This window comes from Lepidochelys olivacea (genome assembly GCF_965140295.1).
Source record: "Lepidochelys olivacea isolate rLepOli2 genome assembly, chromosome: 2".
In the NCBI taxonomy this organism is placed as follows: domain Eukaryota; kingdom Metazoa; phylum Chordata; order Testudines; family Cheloniidae; genus Lepidochelys; species Lepidochelys olivacea.
The window spans coordinates 262,866,231-262,891,037 of NC_140412.1; the positions used below are offsets into that span (position 1 = coordinate 262,866,231).

Sequence of the window (24,807 nt, forward strand, 5' to 3'; positions counted from 1 at the left end):
GTGACAGTGGTTAGTTCAATGGGAGATGAATGTAATACGAATGGAATTGGAGAAAGTTTCAGCTTTCAGAAAGGACCTAGTTTAGTATGACACCGGGGGCTCAGGCAGGCAAGTCGAGCGACACTAATTGCATTCAAACTCTACCGTCAGTGTGCAGCACTGACTACTCAGAACATTTAATAAATATCTGTTTCCTACAACTCTACCTGCCTGTCCTACCACTTATTATTAATGAAAAAATAAAAAGAACAGCTCGAAAAAGAAAAGGGAATTCAGCAACAAATAACTCATCTTTGGGTTTTCTCTCATCAACACTTAAGTTATATGGTAGCTATAGTCAATATTTGATTGACAGCAAAGTTTCTTTCACCAGATAGAGCTTTTCCCTTCTGGGCAAAATCTTCTTGAGCTGAAAAGGCCAACAATTTTTGCAAATAAATTTTCCTGTCGCCATAAAAAAAAACAGCTGCTCATGATGAAAAGTCAGCTAATTCTGCCACATAAACTGCCTTTCATTTGCATAAAGTAATTTGAAGCAAAAATAAAATTAAAAAAAAACTTTCAATTTTCACAAACCCATAAACATGGCACTTTTACCCATTTCACTAGTAGTGGTCATTCCCTGCCCTATGGATTCAGACGACATCTGAAGTTGGACCAAATTAATTATGAATGAAACTCCACGGACTTCAGCTTGGGTTACAAAAATCCACTTGGGAGCATTCAGCGTGAGAAACATTTTAAATATGGGGTCACCCCCACAAACAGCAGTAGCTATAATGCCATTATAGAAGAGCTCACCAAATTCTCATTTGCTGTCAACTTCACTCACTCAGACGGCTTGGGTGCACCAGTACCTTTACATCACCAGATTGTTTAACTGCTTTGCTGCTGCTTAAACATTTCAGGTATGCCAGGCAACCCCCTCACCCCCAAGACTGGCACATGTGCCAGATCTGTGGGAACAATCCATTCAGATTTCAGTGGAATAGGCAGGAGTGGGTGGGTGAGATTCTGTGGCCTGCGTTGTGCAGGAGGTCGGACTCGATGATCACAATGGTCCCTTCTGACTTTGGTATCTATGAATCTATGAATACACCAAGAGCACAGCAGAACATACACTGGAATAGAGGACCAGCAGCAAGGCAACTAAAGCAAAATTCGAAGGACCTTATTTCATAGCACATTTATGTGGCCACTGTTGCAATGTTCTGCCTACCATGTATGGTCACTGCAGCTGTTGTCTGTTGATCCCCAGAGTCACAGGTATATTTTCCTGTATCGTCCAGTTTTAAGTCATGAATGACCAGCTCAGCAATGGGCCCTTGTCGCTTCATCTCATATTTCAGTCCAGGGTAGAGAGTTGTAGCTCCTTTCCTCCATTCTACAGGAGCACTAGGTTTGGTAAGCTCACACTGCAGTGTGACTGTGCCACCTTCTTCTGCCTCCTCATCCCGAAGCTCATGTTTAAAAAGTGCTGGTAGGGCTATGAAATAAAAACATAACGTGCATCATACCACAACTGGGCTTTCTTGGGGGAGAGACAATGTAGAAAGAGTTTGGACTCTGTAACCCTCTACAATGAACTATTTTGGTGTGTCAAGACCTCAGGAATCTACAGTAGTAGATCCCAAAGAGGTAATGTGCATATTTTCAGAACCAGAAGGTATCTATTTCAGGAAGCAGCTCTTGCTATGTATTTTGCTCATTCTTAACATGAACCAGGACCTACAGGGGGCAGGAGGCTTTTATTGATACAAAAGTAACAAATGTGCTGGGTCCGCCCCATGGTCTTGGAAAAGTTCTTGGGGCTGAAGAGTTGATCTGAACATCTGCAATAAGGAGTAAGCATTTCAATATTTTTTCCTAAAGGAGGGTTTTACGGACAAAATTAGAGTTACATGGCCCATCTTGGGGCCTGCACAGGATTCTGTGTTGCAATTCCCTTTTGCTGCATGGCCACTCTGTTAGGCCATTTGGGCTATGCTCTTGTGCTCCCCTTGCGGATTTAATTGTATTCCTGGCCCAAAACTGATGCAAGCTTGTCTGAAACTTGGCCCAGTTTTGCCAAAGAGTTTGTGAAGCTCAGTGAACAATTCAGTTCACCTGGGCTGCGTTTTTTGGTTTGTGTGATGTACTTGTACAATGAATTGCTCTAGATCTGTTTAATATCTCCTAAATTGCAAACATGATCCATCACAAAAGACTGTCCATAATAAAAATTACTATAGTACACCAAGGGTCAATTCAAAGTAAATGGAGGAGAACCTGAGTCACAAACATACATCCCAGGCTGGAAGTACAGAATACAGCACACCAGAAAGGAATATTGGTCAAAGGCTTTGCTCATACTAGTCTTCTTAATGAATCTCAAGGTAGCTAGCAAAGGATTCAGGATTCAGCCAAAAATTTGCATAAAACCACACCTCTCACATAACAACAATAAGAAGCAGTATTCCTAAAAGAGCAGAAGGGGACGCAGGGAAATTGCAAGAGGCACTTATATAGGATGCCCAGATAATGTAAAGAGATAAAAACATGTCACTTTCAGAATTAAAAAGGATGATGAGTCATATCCTTCTTTCATTTTAGGAGACTTTTAATCCCTTCTCTTAAGACATCTTCTCAGTTTAAAATGCATGAGGACTCTAGCACAGTATTATTGAGAGCTATTTTAAACAGAGTCCCCCAGCCTTATAGTTGTTGCGTGCTGGAGCATTACTGTATGAGTACAAGCCTTAATAGCAAGCTTTGCATCCCATGACATTATTTCAATAAGCAAAGCTGGTATTAAAAATACTTCAGAAATTATTTTCTTTTCCTTTTTACCATGCACTGTTAAGGCAGCTGTGGTCTTCTGGTCTCCACACACACAGGTGTAATCTCCAGCATCCTTCAGATCCAAACCATGGACCACCAGCTCCACAATGCAACCTTCCTGTCTCATTGTGTACTTGTCATTCGATCTGATCACATTGTGACCCTTCTTCCACTCCACTGGGGCAGCGACCTTGGTCAGCTCACAGTGCAGGGTAACTGTTCCACCTTCTGTGGCTTCCTCATTGCACATTTCTTCTTTGAAAGATGGAGGCAGAGCTGAAGGATGCAATATATACACTGCATTACAAACTGATGGCAATTAGCTGCTGTAGTTGAAAAAACAGGAGGTGGAGGGGAAAGCAGAAAAGAGTGAAGGAGGATAGGGCTTGAGAGGAACGGAGAAACAGCAGAGAAGTAAAAAGTGATATTATATCCCAATTGAAATGTATGTCTGAATTCTTGTACTGTTTAGTCTGATTTTACACTAGTGAAACGTCACTGACCTCAATAGATTTACTCCTGACTTACATAACATAAGAACAGCCATACTGTCTTCCAACAGTGGCCAATGCAGGTGCTTAAGAGGGAATGAACAGAAAAAGCGATCATTGAGTGATCCATCCCCAGTCATCCACTCCCAGCTTCTGCAATCAGAGGCTAGGTACATCCAGAATATGGGGTTGCATCCCTGACCATCTTGGCTAATAGCCATTGATGGACCTATCTTTCACGTCAGGAGGGGGAACATTAAGACCATAATCTTTGGTATCCTCCACCTGGATCCGAGACAATTAGCTCTGTAATGGCCCCCTTCTGTTTCATTTGTATTTCTCGCTTGCTTTTAGTTCCTTCTGCCCCCTTCTTCTACTCCACTAGAGCTGCTTTGGTTAGCTAACAGTGAGGCATGGTTCCTTGCTTTGGTTTTCTCTTCATTTTTTAGTTCTTCTTTTAAAAATGCATTCAAGGCTGATGGGCTCACCATGAGCAGAGGAGTAATCCAAACTCCACAGAACTTTTAACCCTAACTTGTCCTCCTTCCCCAGGATATGATTTTTCTGTTTACACATTCCTCATTTATCTGCTTCAGATATCTGTCTTGATACATCTCACCCACCCTCTAAAGATAACAATCCCCTCTAAACAATGTCTGATAACATTTTCATGACTATTGTCTCCGATTAACTACATGGATTAGTATCTCAACTTTCAAGTTGTAATGGGCACAGTCTCAAATTGGAAAAGAAACAAAACATTAAAATGTAAAGGTTGGGTCAGACCAAAATTCCAAATTTGAATCCCATGTCCAAACTATGGGCCTAAATCCAAACTCCTTGGATGTGATGTATTTCCCACTTAAACTAGTTTGAAACTGAGGTACCAACTTCAACCATGTGACCCCTGATTTTTATATTAGTGTGAAAACAGAATAAGATCATATCAAGAAATCATCATTATCTCCTCAGAAAATCAGACTTCAAAGCAAAGCCATCTGAATGGACAATGGCTGCAGGAACAGAACCCTAGTGCAAAACAGTTCTTACAGTAGATGTTTTGTCTAAATTATTCTTGTGATCAGAGTAGTATTTATTTTCCTATACAAATAGTAGACAGACGGGGAAAGAAAATGCCAGAAAAGGAAGACAAAAGAATTGTCAGAGTTGTGTTTTAGGAAAGGAAATGGCAGAAATTGGATGTGTTAGATGTTCATGAGGATGCAGAATGGGATTTTTCTATACAGGTAGCCTCCAGTTTATCAAAGCTAAGGAATGTTATTCTAAAAAAATGGAGCTGCAGTGAATGAAGCAGACATGACAGATAAAGGAAATGTGGACACAGAGCCAAGTTTTCCTACCAAGGATGCAGGTGATAAGAAAAATTAGACATAGTTCATGACAAAATATTATTACCATGTACTGTTAAAGCAGCCGTGGTCTGATGTTCTCCACACACACAAGTATAATTTCCTGAATCCTTCTCATCTAGATCATGGACAACCAGCTCTGCAATGGCACCTTCCAGTCTCATTTTGTATTTCTCACTTGCTTTGAGTACCTTGTGCCCTTTCTTCCACTCTACTGGAACAGCCTTGGTCAGCTCACAGTGCAGAGTGGCATTTCCACCTTCTTTAGCTTCCACATTCTTTAGTTCTTCTTTAAAAAGTGCTGGCAAGGCTGAGGGATGCAACATGGACAAAGTGGGCATCAAAATTCCAGAGTTTGAACCCTAATTTCTCTTCCTTTCTCATGCTATTTCCATTCAGACATTTCTCATTTATCTTGTTCTAATATCTGCTTTGATATGACTGACACACCAATCCTTAAAAGAAAGCAACTCCTGGTTCTGTTTGACCATGTTTTTACTTACTGTCCCTAATGAATAACCTCACCTCTCACAAGAACATTACAAATGAGATGTAGTGCCTATTGACAACTTACACTGCTAGATGTAATCTTATTCTATCTATATGGACATGATCTCTTGGAGGCTGGTCCACCGATAAGTTTTCAGACAACTTACAAGCTAAAATAATGAAAGAAACTAGACAGCAAAACATAAATCACACACTTCTGGTTTTAAATCGAGGTGCATGGGAAAGCCTCTAAAACATGCCCAGAGAATGTTGGCTTCTCACTTATCTTCTCAGGAATCTTACCCCAAAATAAAAACACCCACAGGAGACACAAACAAGGTCTATAGAAACAAACCATAGTGCAAATTTCAGTCAAACCCGCCCCATGCATAACAACTGTTAACTAAGGAAGGAGGACAGGAAAAGAACATGGCCTAGAAAAGAAGTAAGAAGAAAGGATAAAATCCGTGTTTCAGGGAAGGACAGGGAGCATTAGGATGTGGTCGGATAAAGCACAATGAGACAGGATAGGATAGGATCTTTTTGTATAAACAACCTCCATGTCTTCAGAGCCAAGGAATGTTATTCCAAACAAAAGGAGTTGCAGTAAATGAGGTGGAGAGCAGTGAAACAGATTAAGGAAATGTGAACACAGAGCAAGGATTTATTTCCAATTTTGTTGCAAAGGAGGCAGCAGAATAAAACAGAATAATCACTGATAGTATATTAGCTGACAGTTTATTTTTACCATTTACTGTTAAGGTAGCTGTGGTCTGTTGGTCTCCACACACGCAGGTATAATCTCCGGTGTCCTTCACCTCCAGAGTGCAGATAGCCAGCTCTGCAATGGCACCTTCTTGTCTCATTTTGTATTTCTCACTGGCTTTGAGCACTTTGTGCCCTTTCTTCCACTCCACTGGAGCAGCCTTGGTCAGCTCACAGTGCAGAGTGGCTGCTCCATTTTCTGTAGCTTCCAAGCTCTTCAGTTCTTCTTTGAACAGTGGAGGCAGGGCTGAAGAATACAAAATGAATGGAGAATGCATGAAAGTTCACACTGGCAGATGGCTGGTGTGTTGGGGAGAAAGTTGAATCCTACAGTATGAAGGCCTGGTCCAATGTCCATAGAATGCAATGGAAAGCCGCCCATTGGCTTCAGTGGGAAATGGACAAGGACCTTAAGAAGGATATAAAGTAAAATGGAAGGAGAAAAGGTAGCTAAGAACATTTGCATATAGACAATTCTTTTCCCCATTATAAACCATAGGAAGAGTAAGGCAAGCAAATTATAAGGGCATGTAAAAAGACAAACTAAAACCATGGGAAAAGAACACAACAAGCTAATAAAATCCAGCTAAGGAAGAGCTTGCAATGGAATAATACTGCTGTCATAATAAGACAGTAAATAAAAATGCATACATGTGGTGTCTCATAGCTATTTATTTTACCATGCACTGTTAAGGCAGCTGTGGTCTTCTGGTCTCCACACACACAGGTGTAAACTCCAGCATCCTTCAGGTCTAAACCATGGACCACCAGCTCCACAATGCAACCTTCCTGTCTCATTGTGTACTTGTCACTCGGTCTGAGCACTCTGTGCCCCTTCTTCCACTCCACTGGGGCAGCAACCTTGGTCAGCTCACAGTGCAGAGTGACTGTTCCACCTTCTGTGGCTTCCTCATTGCACATTTCTTCTTTGAAAGATGGAGGCAGAGCTGAAGGATGCAATATATACAGTGTGTTACAAACTGATGCAATTAGCTGCTGTAGTTGAAAAAAAGGAGGTGGAGGGGAAAGAAGAAAAGAGTGAAGGAGGATAGGGCTTGAGAGAAACGGAGAAACAGAAGAGAAGTGAAAAGTGATATTATATCCCAATTGAAATGTATGTCTGAATTCTTGTATTGTTTTGTTTGGTTTTACATTTGTGAAACGTTACTGACCTCAGTAGTTTTACTCCTGACTTACATAACATAAGAACGGCCATACTGGGTCAGGCCAGTATCCTGTCTTCCAACAAGTGGCCAATGCAGATGCTTAAGAGGGAATGAACAGAAAAGGCGATCACTGAGTGATCCATCCTCAGTCATCCACTCCCAGCTTCTGGCAATCAGAGGCTAGGTACATCCAGAATATGGGGTTGCATCCCTGACCATCTTGGCTAATAGCCATTGATGGACCTATCTTTCATGTCAGCAAGGGGAGCATTAAGACCATAATCTTTGTATCCTCCACCTAGATTGGAGATCATTAGCTGTCTTAATGGCCTCCTTCTGTCTCATTTTGTATTTCTCACTTGCTTTCAATTCCTTCTGCCCCCTTTTTCCACTCCACTAGAGCTGCCTTGGTCAGCTGACTGTGAGGCATGGTTCCTTGCTTTGGTTTTCTCTTCATTCTTTAGTTCTTCTTTTAAAAATGCATTCAGGGCCAACGGGCTCACCATGAGCGGAGAAGTAATCCAAACTTCACAGAACTTTTAACCCTAACTTGTCCTCCTTCCCCAGGATATGACTTTTCTGTTTACGCATTCCTCATTTATCTTCTTCAGATATCTGCCTTGATACGTCTCACCAACCCTCTAAAGAAAACAATCTCCTCTAAACAATGTCTGATAACATATTCATGACTATTGTTCCCGATTAACCACATGGGCTAGTATCTCAGCATTACAAATGAGATGTAGTGCCTACATTAATGGAATTGACAATTTACGCTGCTAGATATATTACTATTCTATCTATATGGACATGATCTCTTGGAGGCTGGTCTACCGATAAGTTCTCAGACAACTTACAAGCTAAAATAATGAAAGCAACTAGATGGCAAAACATAAATCACACACTTCTGACTTTAAATTGAGGTCTACGGGAAAGCCTCAAAAACATGACCAAAGAATGTTGGCTTCTCACTTATCTCCTCAGAAATCATATCCCAAAATAAAAACATCCATATGAGACACAAACAATGGCTACAGGAACAAAACCCTAGTGCTAAACTAATTTTTATGATGCAAATTTCACCCAAATCTGCCTCGTGCATAATGAGTGTTGACTACGAAAGGAGGACAGGGAAAGAATACTGCCCAGAAAAGGAGGAGTCAGAAGAAAGGAAAAACCCATGCTTTAGGGAAGGACAGGGAGCATTAGGATGTGTCACATAAAGCAAGATGGGATAGGATAGGATTTTTTGTATAAACAACCTCCATGTCTTCAGAGCCTAGGAAAGTTATTCCAAACAAAAGGAGTTGCAATGAATGAGGTGGACAGAAGTACAACAGATTAAGGAAATGTGTACACAGAGCAAGGATTCATTTCCAAATTTGTTTCTAAGGAGGCAGCAGAATAAAACAGCATAATCACTGATAGTATATTAGCTGACAGTTTATTTTTACCATTTATTGTTAAGGTAGCTGTGGTCTGCTGGTCTCCACACACACAGGTATAATCATCAGTATCCTTCAAATCTAGATTGTGGATCACCAGCTCTGCTATGGCACCTTCTTGTCTCATTTTGTATTTCTCACTGGCTTCGAGCACCTTTTGCCCTTTCTTCCACTCCACCTGAGCAGCTTTGGTCAGCTCACCGCGAAGAATGACAGCTTCACCTTCTGTAGCTTCCTTGTTCCTCAATTCTTTTTTGAAACATGCAGGTAGAGCTGAGGGCACAATAGACCAGATGTTAACACTTATGGAAGAATCACAATTGGCTGGGGTCAGCTGATGAAATGGAGGTGGAAGAAAATGAGAAAAATACACAAGATGAAAGAGCTTGAGAAAAACTGAAAGGAACTTCCTTTACTTTCTCCTTGTTGAGGGGTGGGTTGGCAATGCCCAGGAATTCTGACCCAAAGTATTATCCCGTACAAAGAAATGAATAGTAAGTAGGATGGAAGAAGCAACAGAGAAATTGCAAATTAATATCGAGTCATTATATGATTCCAGTGTCTGACAGTTTGAGTTTCAGGAGTGATACTAGAAAATTAGTATTCATATTAGTATTGAATATTGACAGGGTTTTTTTTACCATGTACTGTTAAAGCAGCTGTTGTCTTCTGATCCCCAGACACACAGGTATAATCTCTAGCATCCTTCAGTTCTACATCATGGATAACCAACTCTGCAATGGCACCCTGCTGTCTCATTTTATATTTGTCACTTGTTTTGACCACAATGTGCCCTATTTTCCACTCCACAGGAGCAGCTTTGGTTAGTTCGCAGCGCAGAGTGACTGATCCGCCTTCTGCAACTTCCTCATTCTTTAGTTCTTGCTTGAAAAGTACAGGCAGGGCTGGGGAATATGAGGTAAACAGACAATGCATTAAAACTGAAAAGTCTGTGGTAACTGGCTGGTACCATGAACTAATTCTGTAGCCTTTCACCTCTCATAACTTAGGATCAAATCTGGTTAGTTTGGATTTCACTCTGGCCAGTCAGATTGTGGTCAATATCATTATGTCCTGGAAAATAAAGTTCATATGACAATCATGGCACAGAGGAAGCTCAACATACAATGGATCAGCTTGGTTTGAGGTGGATTGTAAAAAGTGTGTGGGGAAGTGTATATAACATAGAATCATAGAATATCAGGGTTGGAAGGGACCTCAGGAGGTCATCTAGTCCAACCCCCTGCTCAAAGCAGGACCGATCCCCAATTAAATCATCCCAGCCAGGGCTTTGTCAAGCCTGACCTTAAAAACCTCGAAGGAAGGAGATTCTACCACCTCCGTAGGTAACGCATTCCAGTGTTTCACCACCCTCTTAGTGAAAAAGTTTTTCCTAATATCCAACCTAAACCTCCCCCACTGCAACTTTAGACCATTACTCCTTGTCCTGTCCTCTTCTACCACTGAGAATACTCTAGAACCATCCTCTCTGGAACCACCTCTCAGGTAGTTGAAAGCAGCTATCAAATCCCCCCTCATTCTTCTCTTCTGCAAACTAAACAATCCCAGTTCCCTCAGCCTCTCCTCATAACTCATGTGTTCCAGACCCCTAATCATTTTTGTTGCCCTTCGCTAGACTCTCTCCAATTTATCCACATCCTTCTTGTAGTGTGGGGCCCAAAACTGGACACAGTACTCCAGATGAGGCCTCACCAATGTCGACTAGAGGGGAACGATCACGTCCCTCGATCTCCTCGCTATGCCCCACTTATACATCCCAAAATGCCATTGGCCTTCTTGGCAACAAGGGCACTCTGCTGACTCATATCCAGCTTCTCGTCCACTGTCACCCCTAGGTCCTTTTCCGCAGAACTGCTGCCTAGCCATTCGGTCCCTAGTCTGTAGCTGTGCATTGGGTTCTTCCGTCCTAAGTGCAGAACTCTGCACTTATCCTTATTGAACCTCATCAGATTTCTTTTGGCCCAATCCTCCAATTTGTCTAGGTCTTTCTGTATCCTATCCCTCCCCTCCAGCATATCTACCACTCCTCCCAGTTTAGTATCATCCGCAAATTTGCTGAGAGTGCAATCCACACCATCCTCCAGATCATTTATGAAGATATTGAACAAAACCGGCCCCAGGACCGACCCCTGGGGCACTCCACTTGACACCGGCTGCCAACTAGACATGGAGCAATTGATCACTACCCATTGAGCCCGACAATCTAGCCAACTTTCTACCCACCTTATAGTGCATTCATCCAGTCCATACTTCTTTAACTTGCTGACAAGAATACTGTGGGAGACCATGTCAAAAGCTTTGCTAAAGTCAAGAAACAATACATCCACTGCTTTCCCTTCATCCACAGAACCAGTAATCTCATCATAGAAGGCAATTAGATTAGTCAGGCATGACCTTCCCTTGGTGAATCCATGCTGAGCCTGTGCCCTGCTCCACATCTACATTCAATCCAGCCAGTCTCCACACTGGATGATCACGAACATTGAATACTTTTTTAAATTTACCATCTAAGTCATATGGAAACAAGAAGTTCTCCTTCTTCAGCTATACACAAATTAATAAGAGCCCAAGAGAATTAGGTGAATCTTCTGTGGAACAATAATAAGTTTCACAGGAACAAATGGTAAAGTATTAAGCGTTAATTTGGAATATATTATTTACCATTTACTATCAACGTAGCTGTGGTCTGCTGGTCGCCACACATGCATGTGTAATCTCCTGCATCCTGCAGACCTAGATCATGGATCTCCAGCTCAGCAGTGACACTATCCTGTCTCATGCTGTATTTTTCACTCGCCTTGAGTATCTTGTGCCCTTTCTTCCACTCCACTGAAGCAGGCTTGTTCAGCTCACAATGCAGAGTGGCTGTTTTGCCTTCTGTGACTTCCAAGTTCTTCAGTTCTTCTTTGAAAAGCGCAGGCAGAGCTGAGGATCACAGAATGGATGGACAGTACATTAAACACTGTAAGTGCCAGGTGGCTGGTGTGATTGGGGGAAAATGGACAAAAATTACACTGTAAAGAGGAAACAAGAAAAGCAGCATGAACAAAGGAAGGTGAGAACTCTTTGCAATCAGCTCCTTTCCTCACAATATATTTCAGGACTGTTAATGCACCCAATGAAATTCCAAGAAATAAGACAAGCGATAAAGAGCAAAGTAACACAAAAATTATAAATGCATATAAACAATCAACTACTAAAAAAAAAAAAAAAAAAGCCCCAGACACAGATGCAGGTAAAAATTATAGCAGATGGGGTGGTAGGCAATTGAATTTTGATTTTTTGCTTTACCATGCACTATCAAGCCAGCAGCTGTCTTCTGGTCTCCACACACACAGGTATAATCTCCAGCATCCTTCAGTTCTAGATCATGAATAATCAGTTTAACAACAGTGCCCTCCTGTCTCATTTTGTATTTGTCACTCGCTTTGAGCAAACTGTCCCCTTTCATCCACTCTACTTGAGTGGCTTTGGTCAGCGCACAGCGCAGAGTGGCTGTTCCACCTTCTGTAACTTCCTCGTTCTTCAGTTCTTCTTTGAAGAGCGCAGGCAGAGCTGGAGGATGTAAAAGACAGAGCATTAAAATGGAGCTCTGAGCACAACCACCAGAGAATAGGTGGAAGAAAGGGGCGTAGAAAACATCACAGGCTGGAAGAAGGTGATAAAAAGAGAGAGCTGTCTTAGGGCATGTGATGGGGTATACTCCCCACACTGGTGCTGCAAGAGCTGAATTGGGCCAAGTGGGTCCAATCAGCCAGTTAGGCTGCAATCTGGGAGCATTAGGCCTGGGAGGAAAGCCCTAATTAGGGGAATCTCGACTGTGTGGGAATGGGAGGGATTTATAGAAAGACAGGAACTTGGAAGCAGAGGGGGCTGCAGGGAGGTAGTCTGCAGTCACTCCCTGGGAGAAGGGAGGTGTGCTGGGTGGCAGGGGGGTGGGGATGACAAATACCTGCTGGTTACACCTTGGGAGGAAGGAGTTGAGAGGCTGGCAAACCCCAGGGAGTGGGGAGGGCCAGGAGGAAAGGAAGAGGCTCAGAGAAAAGCAGCAAGGTGCAGGAAGGAATCACACTTTGGATGCTGCTTAGAGGGTCCCTGAGCTGGAACCCGGAGTAGAGGGTGGACCTTGGTTCCCTCACCAGCCACAGAGGGAGTGGCACCTGGAGCAGAGAATGGGAGGACTGCCTGAGATTGCTAGTGAGCAGGGACTTTGACACACATCCCCAGAAGGGAAACCACACAGTGGCCTGGCTGGACAGCTGAGTCACAAAGCAGAGGCTGCAGTTCCTGGAGTCAGAGAGGGACCACAGAGGGAGAAATAGACAGAGTGTAACCCCAAGAAGGGGCATGGGCTGCACAGAGCTAATTCCCAGAACGGGCAGGAGGGGGACCGGCCTGCCGTGACCAGAGCACCCTGTCACATGGCCTGATCCCACACTTAGTCTGTAATGAGTGGTAACTGGATCAGGCTGTTAACACAGATATTGTATTATGGAGTTGGGGTTCCGGGGAGGGAGGCTCAACAAAAAACAAATTAATTACTATGACTCCTATATGCAACAAATATAATAAAGGAAAAAGTACAGAAATGACAAATTACACAAGGACAGATGTTTGAATCCACTGGATGAACCTGAAAATTATTAAAGTTATTAGAAAATTATTAACTTCATTATGATACTTGTAATTACCATGTACTGCTAAGACAGCTGTGCTCTGCTGATCTCCACACACACAGGTATAATCACCAGCATCATTGTCATCTAGATTGTGGATCTCCAGCTCTGCAGTGGTATCCTTCTGCCTCATTTTGTATTTGTCACTTGGCTTGAGCACCTTGTGTCCCTTCTTCCACTCCACTGGGGCAGCCTTGGTCAGCTCACAGCGCAGAGCGGCTGCACCACCTTCTGTGGCTTCTTCATTTCTTAATTCTTCTTGGAAAAGCACCGGTAGGGCTAAGGAACAAAGAGTGAGGGAACATTCTCACAACCTCCAGAGATGACAAATAAATTAAATTGATGGTCACAAGCTTCTGTCCATGTCTAAATATTCTTCCACTCATTACGGAATTGGTCACCTCATAAGAGGTTCAAGACTGGAAGATCAAATGTCTTGTTGGTCAGGACGATGATGGAAGGAGGAGAGTCAGGCAAGAACAGAGATTCAGGAGATCTGAATTCAGTTCCTGGTTCTAGAACAGAATTTCTTTGTGACCTTGGACAAGTGCCCCATGGGCACGATGATAATACTTCCCTACCCGACAGGGAGATTGTGCAGATAAACCTGAATAATGTCTCAGATACTGAGGCGACGTGGGCCAAATAAGTAGACAAATATGCAGGATGTATTGTTAGAATTGTAAGAAAGACTGCACAGAACCATCGCTTGCTTGCAGTATTACTATCCTGAGCCCTTAAAACTGTCAGCCAAATGTTAAATTATAACCAAAGACCTCTCTTCTCATTTAAGAAATATAAAAATTCCAGCCCCACCTTCTCTCCTGGCTCATTCTGAAACAAGCAACACAAAAACAATGCAAGTAAGTGAAATCCTTCCAGAAGAAGTATAATGTAAGCACGAAACATGCACAGATTAGATGGAAAATAGAAAAACACACAGGGTGTTAAGAGCTAGTACAAGAAATAGGGCTCCAGTGAGTTAGATGGAGATCAGGAAAAAGGAAGGAAAATGTATTATAGAAGAGTCCGATTATGGTAAGATGAGAATGGGAGCTTAGTGGTTGTCAGTATTGAGTTTTCCAAAGGGGATGGTAGAAAAATCACAAGTTTAAAAAGAAAATTCTGATTATTATTTTTTTACCATGCACTATCAAAGCTGCCATTGTCTTCTGGTCTCCACATACACAGGTATAATCGCCAGAGTCCTTGACTTCTACATCATGGATGACTAGTTCTGCAATGGCACCTTCCTGCCTCATTGTATATTTGTCACTTGGTTTGAGTGCCTTGTGCTTCTTTTTCCACTCCACCGAAGCAACCTTGGTCAGCTGACAGCGCAGAGTGGCTCTCCCACCTTCCGTGGCTTCCTCATTTGTCATTTCTTCCTTGAAGCGTGCAGGCAGAGCTGAGGAGTTCAGAATGGACAGAGTACATGAACATTCACATTACGGCAACTACCTGGCACAGACATCAAACACACTAACCCACAGAATTATCAAATTGTGATCCATGGACCACCATTGGTCTGCAAAGCCTTCCCTGAAACAGAATTAATCATACTGAGGACCACATAGTGGTGGCTTGGGAGGTTCAGAAAAGACCCTATCCTAAGGCAGATCTCTCTTTTTATAAGGTGCCCCACAGAATGAAACAGCTAGAGAACCATCCTCGTCTTTCAGATCCCCTTCAGGGCAGGGACCTCCTTTTTACTGTATTTGTATCGTGCCTAGAACAAATGATTCCTAAACCTGATTGACGTTTCTAGGAGCTATTGTAATACAAATAATAAATAAACTAATAGGGTCACAAATGAAATGGCACTGGCTGACATGTCCTTTCTCATTTAGATGTGTCCTTGCAATATGCCTAGTTCAATATAACACGACTGTCAGTACCTCCCCAAGGAAATTCTTCTTCTTCTTTCGTATGGCTTGGGTGAGTATAAATTTGTAATCGTTGATATCTAGATTTGATAGCCAGCACATTGCTGCAGCAGTGTGCTGGTGAATGTCCTTCAGGCCCCTGGCAAAAGAACGAAGGAGACATTCAGATATGATGTGCTCCATTGCTTATGCCTGGTGACCACAGTCGCATACAGGTGTTTGCCTCATTTTCTATTTAAAGAAAGTTTCAAAGAGCAAGACAACAACCTTCACACGGTGCTCCTGTTAAGTGTTGGTGGTTTTCGTGCTTTGTGCAAATTCACTAACAAACCAGTGTCATCAACTAGCCACTGGATGTCGCATTACCGACCTCCCAGAGAGAGTAGCAACGATTATATTTCCTGCCAAGGAAATTTAATACACTGTTCAAAATTGATAAGGAAACATGTCTCTTATCATGGTGTTGGCTGTTATCATGATATCCCCCGTTCTTGGAATGTAACATCATAACATTTATCGTGATAAAATTAACGTTACTGTTTTAACACCTACTATTTAACATGAAAATCAGAAGGATTTGCCGTTGAAATTGAGGTGTATTTCCCAACTCTCTGTGGAAATTTCTGCAATGAGTGCATGACCAACATCTGGTCCAAACAATGCCAACAGTCTATTTCTATTTCCGCTAAAATTTTGCTAAATTCATCAGCAATATTTAAGAAAATTATAGCACATGGATTTTAACTTTTTAGATATACAGACTAAATTATCGCAGGCTGAAAGTAGGGCTGTAATCCAGTTGATGATACCATTATTTTTCACAGAACAGATAGTAGAAAATTATGCACTTAATTTGGGATATATTATTTACCATTCACTGTTAAGGCAGCTGTGGTTTTTTGGTCTCCATACGTGCATGTATAATCTCCAGCATCTGTCAGATCTAAATCATGGATCACTAACTCAGCAATGGTGCCTTCCTGTCTCATTCTAAACTTGTCACTTGGTTTCAGCACTTTGGGACCCTTCTTCCATTCCACTGGGGCAGCGACCTTGGTCAGCTCACAGCACAGAATGGCTGCTTCACCTTCTCTGGCTTCCAAATTCTTCAATTCTTTTTTAAAACGTGGAGGAAGGACTGAGGAGCATAGGATGAACAGAGAGTGCATTAAAATTCAAGAACTAATTGCAGCTGGGTGGCTCCAGGAGATTAGTGTATTAATCTTCAGTCTCTAGTAATTTGGGTTACAACATACAGTATCTAAAAAACAAATTAAAATGATTTCATGGGTCTCATCTGAGTCCTTGGTTGACATTTTTCCAGTGCACGAAGTTCAGCGCATTACAACCAAACTGGCAGTCTGTTCTCTGAGACAGTCAAGCTCAGTGTTAGAACAGCTGCAGTGTAGCAGGTTAGGACTGAGAGGCATCGTCTGACATATACAATAAAAGAAAGCTTGCCCTGAACTTTCAAGAAGGTACGCCTAGTCTACTTGTGCTGTTATTAGGTTAGCATTTAAAACGTATCCAATGTACTATTTAAAATTGCAAGCTATTGTGGGTCAACTTGGTTTCCCACTCATCTTCTCTCAAGTTACCTATTAAAATAAATGAAATCTCAGTAATATGATTAAAGAAATTAATTAAGGGGAAAACTCAAACTGTTGCATGTAATTTTGCCATGACTTAATTATTTACCCCCAAATTCTATTAACATGACAAAAAGGAGCAGAAAAACCTCCATAACGTTGTACCAAACCCAAATTATGGACTTAAAGTGAAGAAAATGCATAGTGGTTGTTATAAATACAGTAGCAATATAAAATGACAGATGATATCAAGATCAGTTTGTGATCCTAATCGCAATCATAGAGGACATTGTAGAAAATCTCATATTATTTTTTGTTTTACCATGCACTGTCAAGGATGCAGTGGTCTTCTGGTCTCCGCACACACAAGTGTAATCTCCAGCATCCTGTTCATCCAGGTCATGGATTGTCAGCTCAGCAATGGCACCCTTCTGTCTCATTTTATATTTGTCACTAACTTTGAGCACCTTTTGAGCCTTCATCCACTCCACTGGAGAAGCTTTGGTCAACTCACAGTGGAGAGTAGCTGTCCCACTTTCTGTGGCTTCCTCATTTTTGAGTTCCTTTTTGAACAGTGCAGGCAGAGCTGGGGGATGGAATAGGGACAGAAAGTGCATCAAAATCCATAAACTCAGACTTTAATTTATACCTTTCTTTTAAATTACTAGATCTTGATTTATGCAGTGTTGTGGTAGCTGTGTCGGTCCCAGGATATTAGAGAGAGAAGGTGGGTGAGGTAATATCTTTTATTGGACCAATTTCTATTGTTGAGAGAGACTAGCTTTCAATCTTACACAGAATCTCTCTCACCAACAGAAGTTGGCCCAATAAAAAAATATTACCTCACCCACCTTGTCTCTTTAGATATTGATTTAGCAGCCTAAGCATATGTATGGCATTAAGACATAACTTCCAGAACATGATAATTGTCAGTTCGGTATCAAAAATACCTTTCTTGAGAAGTATTCAAACAATCGGTAATAAGGTTTTTAATGGGCTTATAAACAAATGTGCAGAAGATTGTTTGTGAGGAAAAGGAAGCGTGGGCTTGGTGTGAAAGAGAAGACTGCGTTTGGGTTGGGAGAGAGAAGGAAGGAATAAAATGCAGGGAAAGGGGACAGGACATAGATGTGCTGCAAAGGTTGAACTATGATTTCAAAAGCATCTGAACTTTGAGATTTATCTAAACTGAACAGGGTCTCTTAAGATTTATCCATTGATCAGCACTATAAATAAATTAACACCGCTGATAGTGTAATTAAGACTGTTTTGTATCACTCACCACCAGGGGTGCTGGAACAATCTTTATAGAGCGGGTGCTGATGATGAAAACTATGGAAACCATGTATTTGGCTTTTGACTTCAAGCCAGGGGGTGCGGCAGTACCCCCAGCACTCCTAGCTCCAGGACAACGGCTCATGACAGCAAAACTAACAATAAAATTACCATCGGCACCCATCAGATTGGATGTTGTAATTTCATCATTAGCACATATCATTGTTACCCCCAAGAAATACTGGGAACCATTTAATCCTGAGGGTCTGATTTCTCCAAAAAGTCCATAACCAAATGGAAGCCAAAATTTTCAGATATGGTTTCCTCAAGTCAGGCACTGAAATCCATTGACTTCAATCAGAGTTGCGAGTATTCAAATCTTCTGAAAATCAGGCCACTTTTATTTAGAAGCCTAAGTACATTCTTGGGGCCTAGAAAATGTTGGCCTTACTAAGTACATATAAAGTTTTTACTCTGTAAAAACACAAAATGGATCTAGAAAAGGAAGGCATCTGTACCCCCTTTTAGTTCACAATAAGGAAGATTATTTTAATACCAAGAGACAAGGTGAGGTGAAATGAAATACAGATGGGCACTATAGAAAGAAAAAAAAGGAAAGGTGAAAACTAACAGTAAAACAGGTCAGGAAGGGAATTCCAAAGGGAGTGAAGCTCTCTGGAATATTTCTCTTGTAAGGTGGAATTTTTGTTTACCATGGACTGTCAAGACAGCAGAGGTCTTCTGGTCTCCACACACACAGGTATAATCATCTGTATCTTGTACATCCAGATCACGGATCAACAGCTCTGCAATGGCACCTTCCTGTCGCATTCTGTACTTTTCACTGGGTTTGAGCGTTTTTTGCCCCTTCTTCCACTCCACGAGGACAGGGACTTTGCTCAGCTCACAGTGCAGAGTGGCTGTTGCACCTTCTGAGGCTTCCTTATTCTTCAATCCCTCCTTGAAAAATGCAGGCAGGACTGAGGGACAGCAATAAGGACAGTTGGATTTAAAAATGCGAAAAGTAAAAACTAAATGTTCCCCTCATTTTCCAGTTAATTCCTCCTGAGTTATCAGAACTGGACCATCAGCTGTCATTAGATCAGCTTCACTGCTCTCATATAATCAATATGAGGAACAAATAGATAATCAGATAACCCCCATGCCCAGAAATGCAGTATTGGTAGAAAGGAGCAGAAGCCTCACAATCGTCACAAATCATTACAGAAGGAAGTGGACAAGAGGATCAGAAGAGCAGGTCAAAAAACCATGTTTTCCCCCGTGAAATTTCAAATGAAAAAATCTTCATTCAAAACTTTTCAGTTGAAACATTTTGGTTTTCCCATGAGAAGTTTCAAAATGATTTTTTTCTTGTTTCAACCTGAGATTTCTACACAAAACGAAATGACATTCTACGTCAAAACAAAACAAAGCCTCATTTTGAAATGTTAATTTGAAAAGGAAATTTTGTTTAGAAATATCCTGAAGGAAACAAAAAAAAATTTCACCTGATTTGACCTTATTCCCCATAAAAATAAATGTCTGTTTCAGCAAAACTATATTTTTCAGTGGGAAAACTTTCCACATGAAAAGTTTTGACCCGCTCTCATTGTGAGAGCATGGGAACTCTACAGCAATGCCCTTTACATACAGGACTGTATGTAATCACTTTTCTGTCTCAAAGCTGGAGCACAGGGAAAGAATCAATTTTTCTTAAGGACAGAATGGGATGCAACTTTTCGGTTTGTTGTAAAGCCTAAATATGAGTCAGGCTATAGGCCTTACTAAGCTAACAGCTTATTGGGAGCATGAGGAGAACAGTAACTCCAACAAAGAAACTTCCAGTGAAGAAACAATGGCCTGGAAACAGAAAAGCAGCAGCAGTTCTGGCTATGCAGGGTCCCATTCTTATCTATTTTCACTGTTTTGTGTCTGTGTAAGAGCTTGATCCAAACCTGACTGAAGTCAGTGAGCACCTTTTCTTTGACTTCTATGAGCTTTGGATCAGGACCTTAGCGAGGGATGAAAAAGGCCTATAGGTTACATCAGGAAAGGAGTGAGTCTATCCAAAGCAATGGAGGGGAAAATGGAATTATTTTTAGCATGCTTCTTCTTTTACCATTTACAGTTACAGCCGCCATGGTCTGTTGGTCTCCACACACACAGGTATAATTTCCAGCATCTGTCACTTCTAGGTCTTGGATTATCAACTCAACAACAACACCTTCCCGTCTCATTTTATACTTGTCACTCAGTTTGAGGATCTTGTGTCCCTTCTTCCACTCCACGGTAGGAGCAACCTTGTTTAGCTCGCAGTGCAGAATGGCACTTTCACCTTCTGTAGCTTCTTGATTCTTCAGTTCTTTGGTGAAAAGTATAGGCAGAACTGCAGAATGAATGTGATATGGACAGAAGGGTATCAGAGCGGAGAAACTCAGAACTACAAATGCTCTCCTCTGTTAGTTATCTAAATCAATGCTGTCACTGTAGCCCCAAAGACTTTTTTTTTTTTTAAAGAAAAAGGTCTCAGTCGGGCTTCTGATTTTGTGCCCTCAATTGCGTAGGGTTATTTTATAGCATTTCAACATCTATCAATCTGATCGGTTGATAAAAATCAGGTGATTATATATCAAAATGCTACATAACCATTAGTATTTGTCTCAGCAAAATCACAGGAGTATAATCAGAGACCGCTTTTCAATATCAGGCCCAAAATGTTTTCCCTTGACATAAATAATACCCATGCAGATTAGTGTCTGTGTTCTCTCTAAAACAGAACTCTTTAGAAGGGAACATAACTAGAAACCATGGTGTCAACTTTTTGCTGCACTAAAATATTTTAGAGGGGCCAAGAAACAATTCAAAATAAGTGACAGAATCTACAATAGCATAAAAAAAAGTCGATCATTTTCACTAAACTATCCTCTATGTAATGGCATAAGATGATGATTACCATCTGGTCACCGTAGGAACACAGACCCAACATTCCACGTAATCTGAAGTGAGATAATATAGTCCCATTTTATAACACAATCCCTAAGGAAAAACTTTCAAACCACCACATATATAGACCAAAAAACTAGACTGAATTTGTATTTGAGTTGGGGAAAAGAAACATTTAGGTGTCTGTACTGCCTTTGATATTTGCACATATAATGCCTATGAATGCAATTACATGCAGCTCTCAAGAGGGAGAATGCAAAGAAAGATAAAGAAATTAAATACACAGGGATACCGGGGGTGGAATGAAGGTGAGGATAAAACATTATATTGGAAAAGGAATTTTAAAGGGGAGGAAATTATAGAGTTATATCATTTTATCTGGGACATCTGCTGCGTGTTTCTTTTTACCATTCACTGTCAAGGTCGCTGTAGTCTGCTGTTCTCCACACACACAAGTGTAATCTCCAGCATCCATCAAATCCAGATCAAGGATCAACAGTTCAGCAAAGGGACCCTCCTGTCTTATTTTGCATTTTTCACTTGGTCTGAGAACCTTTTGTCCCTTCTTCCACTCCACTGGGGCGGGCTTGCTCAATTTACAGTGCAGAGTGACTGTCTCACCCTCTGAAACTTCCTTGTTATTCAGTTCTTCTTGGAAAAATGCAGGCAAGGCTGAAGAATGCAATATAGACAGAGACTGTATCAGAACCAGAATGCAGTGAGTAGGATTTTTTTGTGTTTTTTTGTGATAACCCATTTTTTTCCAATCACACATTTCAAAGCCCTAAAAGAAGGAAACTAAGTAAAATATACAGTTAAATACATGTGCATCATTCTTAGAATGGAGACAGCTTGTAGCAATAAGGATGAGAATAAGTTGTGCATAAAGAAGGAAAAGAAATGAGGGAACATAGCTGGACTGTGGCAAACCAATACCACACGGGGGAATGTTCTTTATCAAGGTGACCCAGTGTCACCACAAAGCTGAGGATATGAGTCCTCTTTCCAAAACTGCAGCGAACAAGGGATCAGAGGAGCAGCCATGGATCAGTGTGAATGCTGAATGCCAACATCTTGAGTTCCATAGAGGAGATAAATATAAAACAACCTATTTAATTTTGGGCACATTTACCATTCACTGTTAAAGCAGCTGTTGTCCTCTGGTCGCCACACACACAAGTGTAATCTCCAGCATCCGCCAAATCTAGGTCTTGGATAATCATCTCAGCAAAGCGGCCTTCCTGCCTCATCCTGTATTTGCCACTTGGTTTCAGCACCTTTTGATCCTTCAACCACTCAACTGAGTCAACAGCCTTGGTCAGCTCACAGTGCAGTGTGGCTGTTCCACTCTCAGTGGCCTCCTCATTCTTCAGTTCCTTTTTGAAACGTGTGGGTAGGGCTGAGAGACACAAAACAAACAAATATTTCATCCAAATGCCACAAACTTGGAACTGTGAAGCGTCTTCCTCGGACAATGAGTGAACTGTAATTTATTTTTTAATGCCATGGGCCTCACCACAACACTCTTACACCAAGCATGATCTACCATTTGTCTAGCTGCAAACAACTGAAACCCAGAGAACAAGCCACCTGAAAACTAAGTCCCCAGTAAAGCAAGGCTTTTGTGACAGTCAACAGAGGAAGTGATTGACTGTACTTAATCCCCTTAACAGAGAGGTTGATAACTGCCCAGGGGGTCTCATGCTTCAGTACCAATTCAGTAAAATACACACACATGCTCTTTGCCTGGTTAGCGTTCTTTAGAAGACTTTACACTGTGCGTACATGCACTGAATTCTGTCAGGGTAGAGGACAAATGGACATAGGAGGCACAGCATGATGTGCAAAGAAGAACAAAGAGAAGACAAGTAGGACACAGGTAAATTTTGTTCGGAAATAGGTAAAAGGGGGAGGGGGGAGACTCTCAGGAGTGTCATTTTTTTATGACTTTTTACCATTCACTGTTAAGGTTGCTGTGGTTTTTTGATCTCCAAACACACATGTGTAATCTCCAGCATCCTTCAGATCTAGATCATGGATGACCAGCTCAGCAATGGTGCCTTCTTGTCTCATTCTGTATTTGCCACTTGGCCTGAGCCCCTTGGGCCCCTTCTTCCACTGCACTGGAGCGGCTTTGCTCAGCTCACAGCGCAGAGTGGCTGTTCCACCTTCTGTGGCTTCCAAGTTCTTCAGTTCTTCTTTGATGAGTGCAGGCAGGGCTGAAGGAGGAAACAGGCATTTATATGATGTGCATCCACGTAATATGGTTGCACTGTATATGGCATAGACTGAGACAAGGAACAGTTACATGACTCTCTTTCAGTGCCATGACTTTATAAGGATATTGACAAGGATGGCATGGGCGAAAGGCTAAATAAAACGGGAAAGTGAGCTGGGACGTAAGGAAATGCCTGGATAAATGGCGGGGTCTGTCTCCAGAGCTGATAAATTGGCATATTCATTCGCACACAGTTAATTTTTGGGGGGCGGGGAAAGAATTAAACACAATTTAAAATAACTGTTGCCAAGCAGTTACTTTGCCAAAGAACCTGCTTTTTAACTCCCTGCAAAAACTCCCTGTTCTTTAAAATCAGACATCTTGCCCCACAGGGCCTTTCAGCTAGACTGTCAAGTTCAGCCTAGTGCCTTACTCCAGAGCAGAAAAGAGGTTTTACTGCAATAATTATTTCAAAGCCATTGACAGATATTATGTCGTCAACAAAAGATCATTTGACTGATATTCCTGGATAGGAGGGTTACCTAGAGAACACAACAGAAAAGCAGGACCAGCCTGGGCTGCCTCTCCCTCAGACCCTCCACCCGACCTCCAGATCCCGAACTGTGCAGGGAAGGCCCCCTGCTCTGGGGCCCATTAAGACCCTATACAGTGGCCCTCCTCCCTCCAGATATGTGGCTTTGGTGAGAGAAATTGCAGGGAGGAGTTCGCCAGAGACTCAACCTGTTAGGACTCTTGAGAGCCTCTGCAGAAGCTGTTTAAGCCGGGGACTTTGAACACTGGCGATGTCATCAAAATACTTTTTACAGGTTTGACTGGACATTTGCTGCCTTGTGCTGATTGGCGGTTTGCTCCAGCCCTCTCTCACGGACTCCTCACCTCAGCATCACTCCACATCTGCTCCTCATAGTCTCCCTCTTTCCTTCCTTGCCCAACCATCCCCTTCCCTTCAATATTCCCTCTCCCTTCTTTTGTCTTTGTATTTTTAAAGCTGCCAACTAACCTCTCACATCCCTCCCAGAAAACCTTGGAACTAACACGATGTTTGCCACCGATTGCTCTGCTCATGTATTACATCCTTACCCCCAACCCGTCATCAGTCTTCTCTATCTAAACCATCAGCTCTTTGGGGCAGGGTCTATTGGCCCCTCTGTGTTTGTTCAGCAGCTTGCACAATGGTGCCCATTTTAGTCAGCGCCTAGGCATTACCATAATAAACATGATTAACAACAACAACAGAAAGTGATGAAAAAACCTCTACCGTGGATTTTGACTTGAGCAGTCGTCTGCTGGTCTCCAGTATCACAGGTGTATCTTCCAGCATCCTCCAGCTCTGCATTGTGAATGAGCAGCTCTGCCACACAACCCTTCTGCTTCAGCTCATACTTGGCACTCTCCTGGAGTATGGCTCCTCCCTTCTTCCACACCACTCGGGCATCGGGTTTAGTGATCTCACAGTGCAAAGCTACGGTGCTCCCCTCTTCCATTTCTGTGTTCTGCAGGTTTTGTTTAAAAAGGACTGGCAGAGCTAAAATATACAACCAGAGGTGATCAATATTGTGTACAGACCATGTCCACCACTCCCATATGATAATGCTCTGATATGGTCTACCCTTTCAACAGCAGTCAAGAAAG

General features: G+C 42.0%; 3 protein-coding genes across 3 annotated transcripts in view; all 3 read right to left on the minus strand.

Annotated features, from left to right (window-relative positions):
* The window catches only part of OBSCN (obscurin, cytoskeletal calmodulin and titin-interacting RhoGEF), a gene marked incomplete at its 5' end in the record, with an annotated part of 294,967 nt that overhangs the window by 156,595 nt on the left and 113,565 nt on the right, over nucleotides 1-24,807 (minus strand). The window contains 2 exons of the mRNA XM_084618134.1: nucleotides 1,220-1,395; nucleotides 9,352-9,451. Coding sequence (XP_084474260.1) covers nucleotides 1,220-1,395; nucleotides 9,352-9,451 — 276 coding nt within the window. The remainder of the gene's footprint in view (nucleotides 1-1,219; nucleotides 1,396-9,351; nucleotides 9,452-24,807) is intronic.
* On the minus strand, nucleotides 9,559-24,659 carry LOC311515663 (obscurin-like; the record flags this gene model as incomplete). The annotated part of the gene is made up of 7 exons (XM_084618894.1): nucleotides 9,559-9,620; nucleotides 11,229-11,492; nucleotides 16,001-16,267; nucleotides 17,041-17,304; nucleotides 18,707-18,734; nucleotides 22,920-23,155; nucleotides 24,434-24,659. The coding sequence occupies 7 exons, from the start codon at nucleotides 24,657-24,659 to the stop codon at nucleotides 9,559-9,561; spliced, it is 1,347 nt and encodes a 448-aa protein (XP_084475020.1).
* On the minus strand, nucleotides 18,760-22,485 carry LOC311515664 (obscurin-like; the record flags this gene model as incomplete). Its single annotated transcript, XM_084618895.1, has 6 exons — nucleotides 18,760-18,769; nucleotides 18,832-18,973; nucleotides 20,113-20,379; nucleotides 21,345-21,608; nucleotides 22,069-22,335; nucleotides 22,467-22,485. 6 exons carry the CDS (start codon nucleotides 22,483-22,485, stop codon nucleotides 18,760-18,762), a joined length of 969 nt encoding a protein of 322 aa, XP_084475021.1.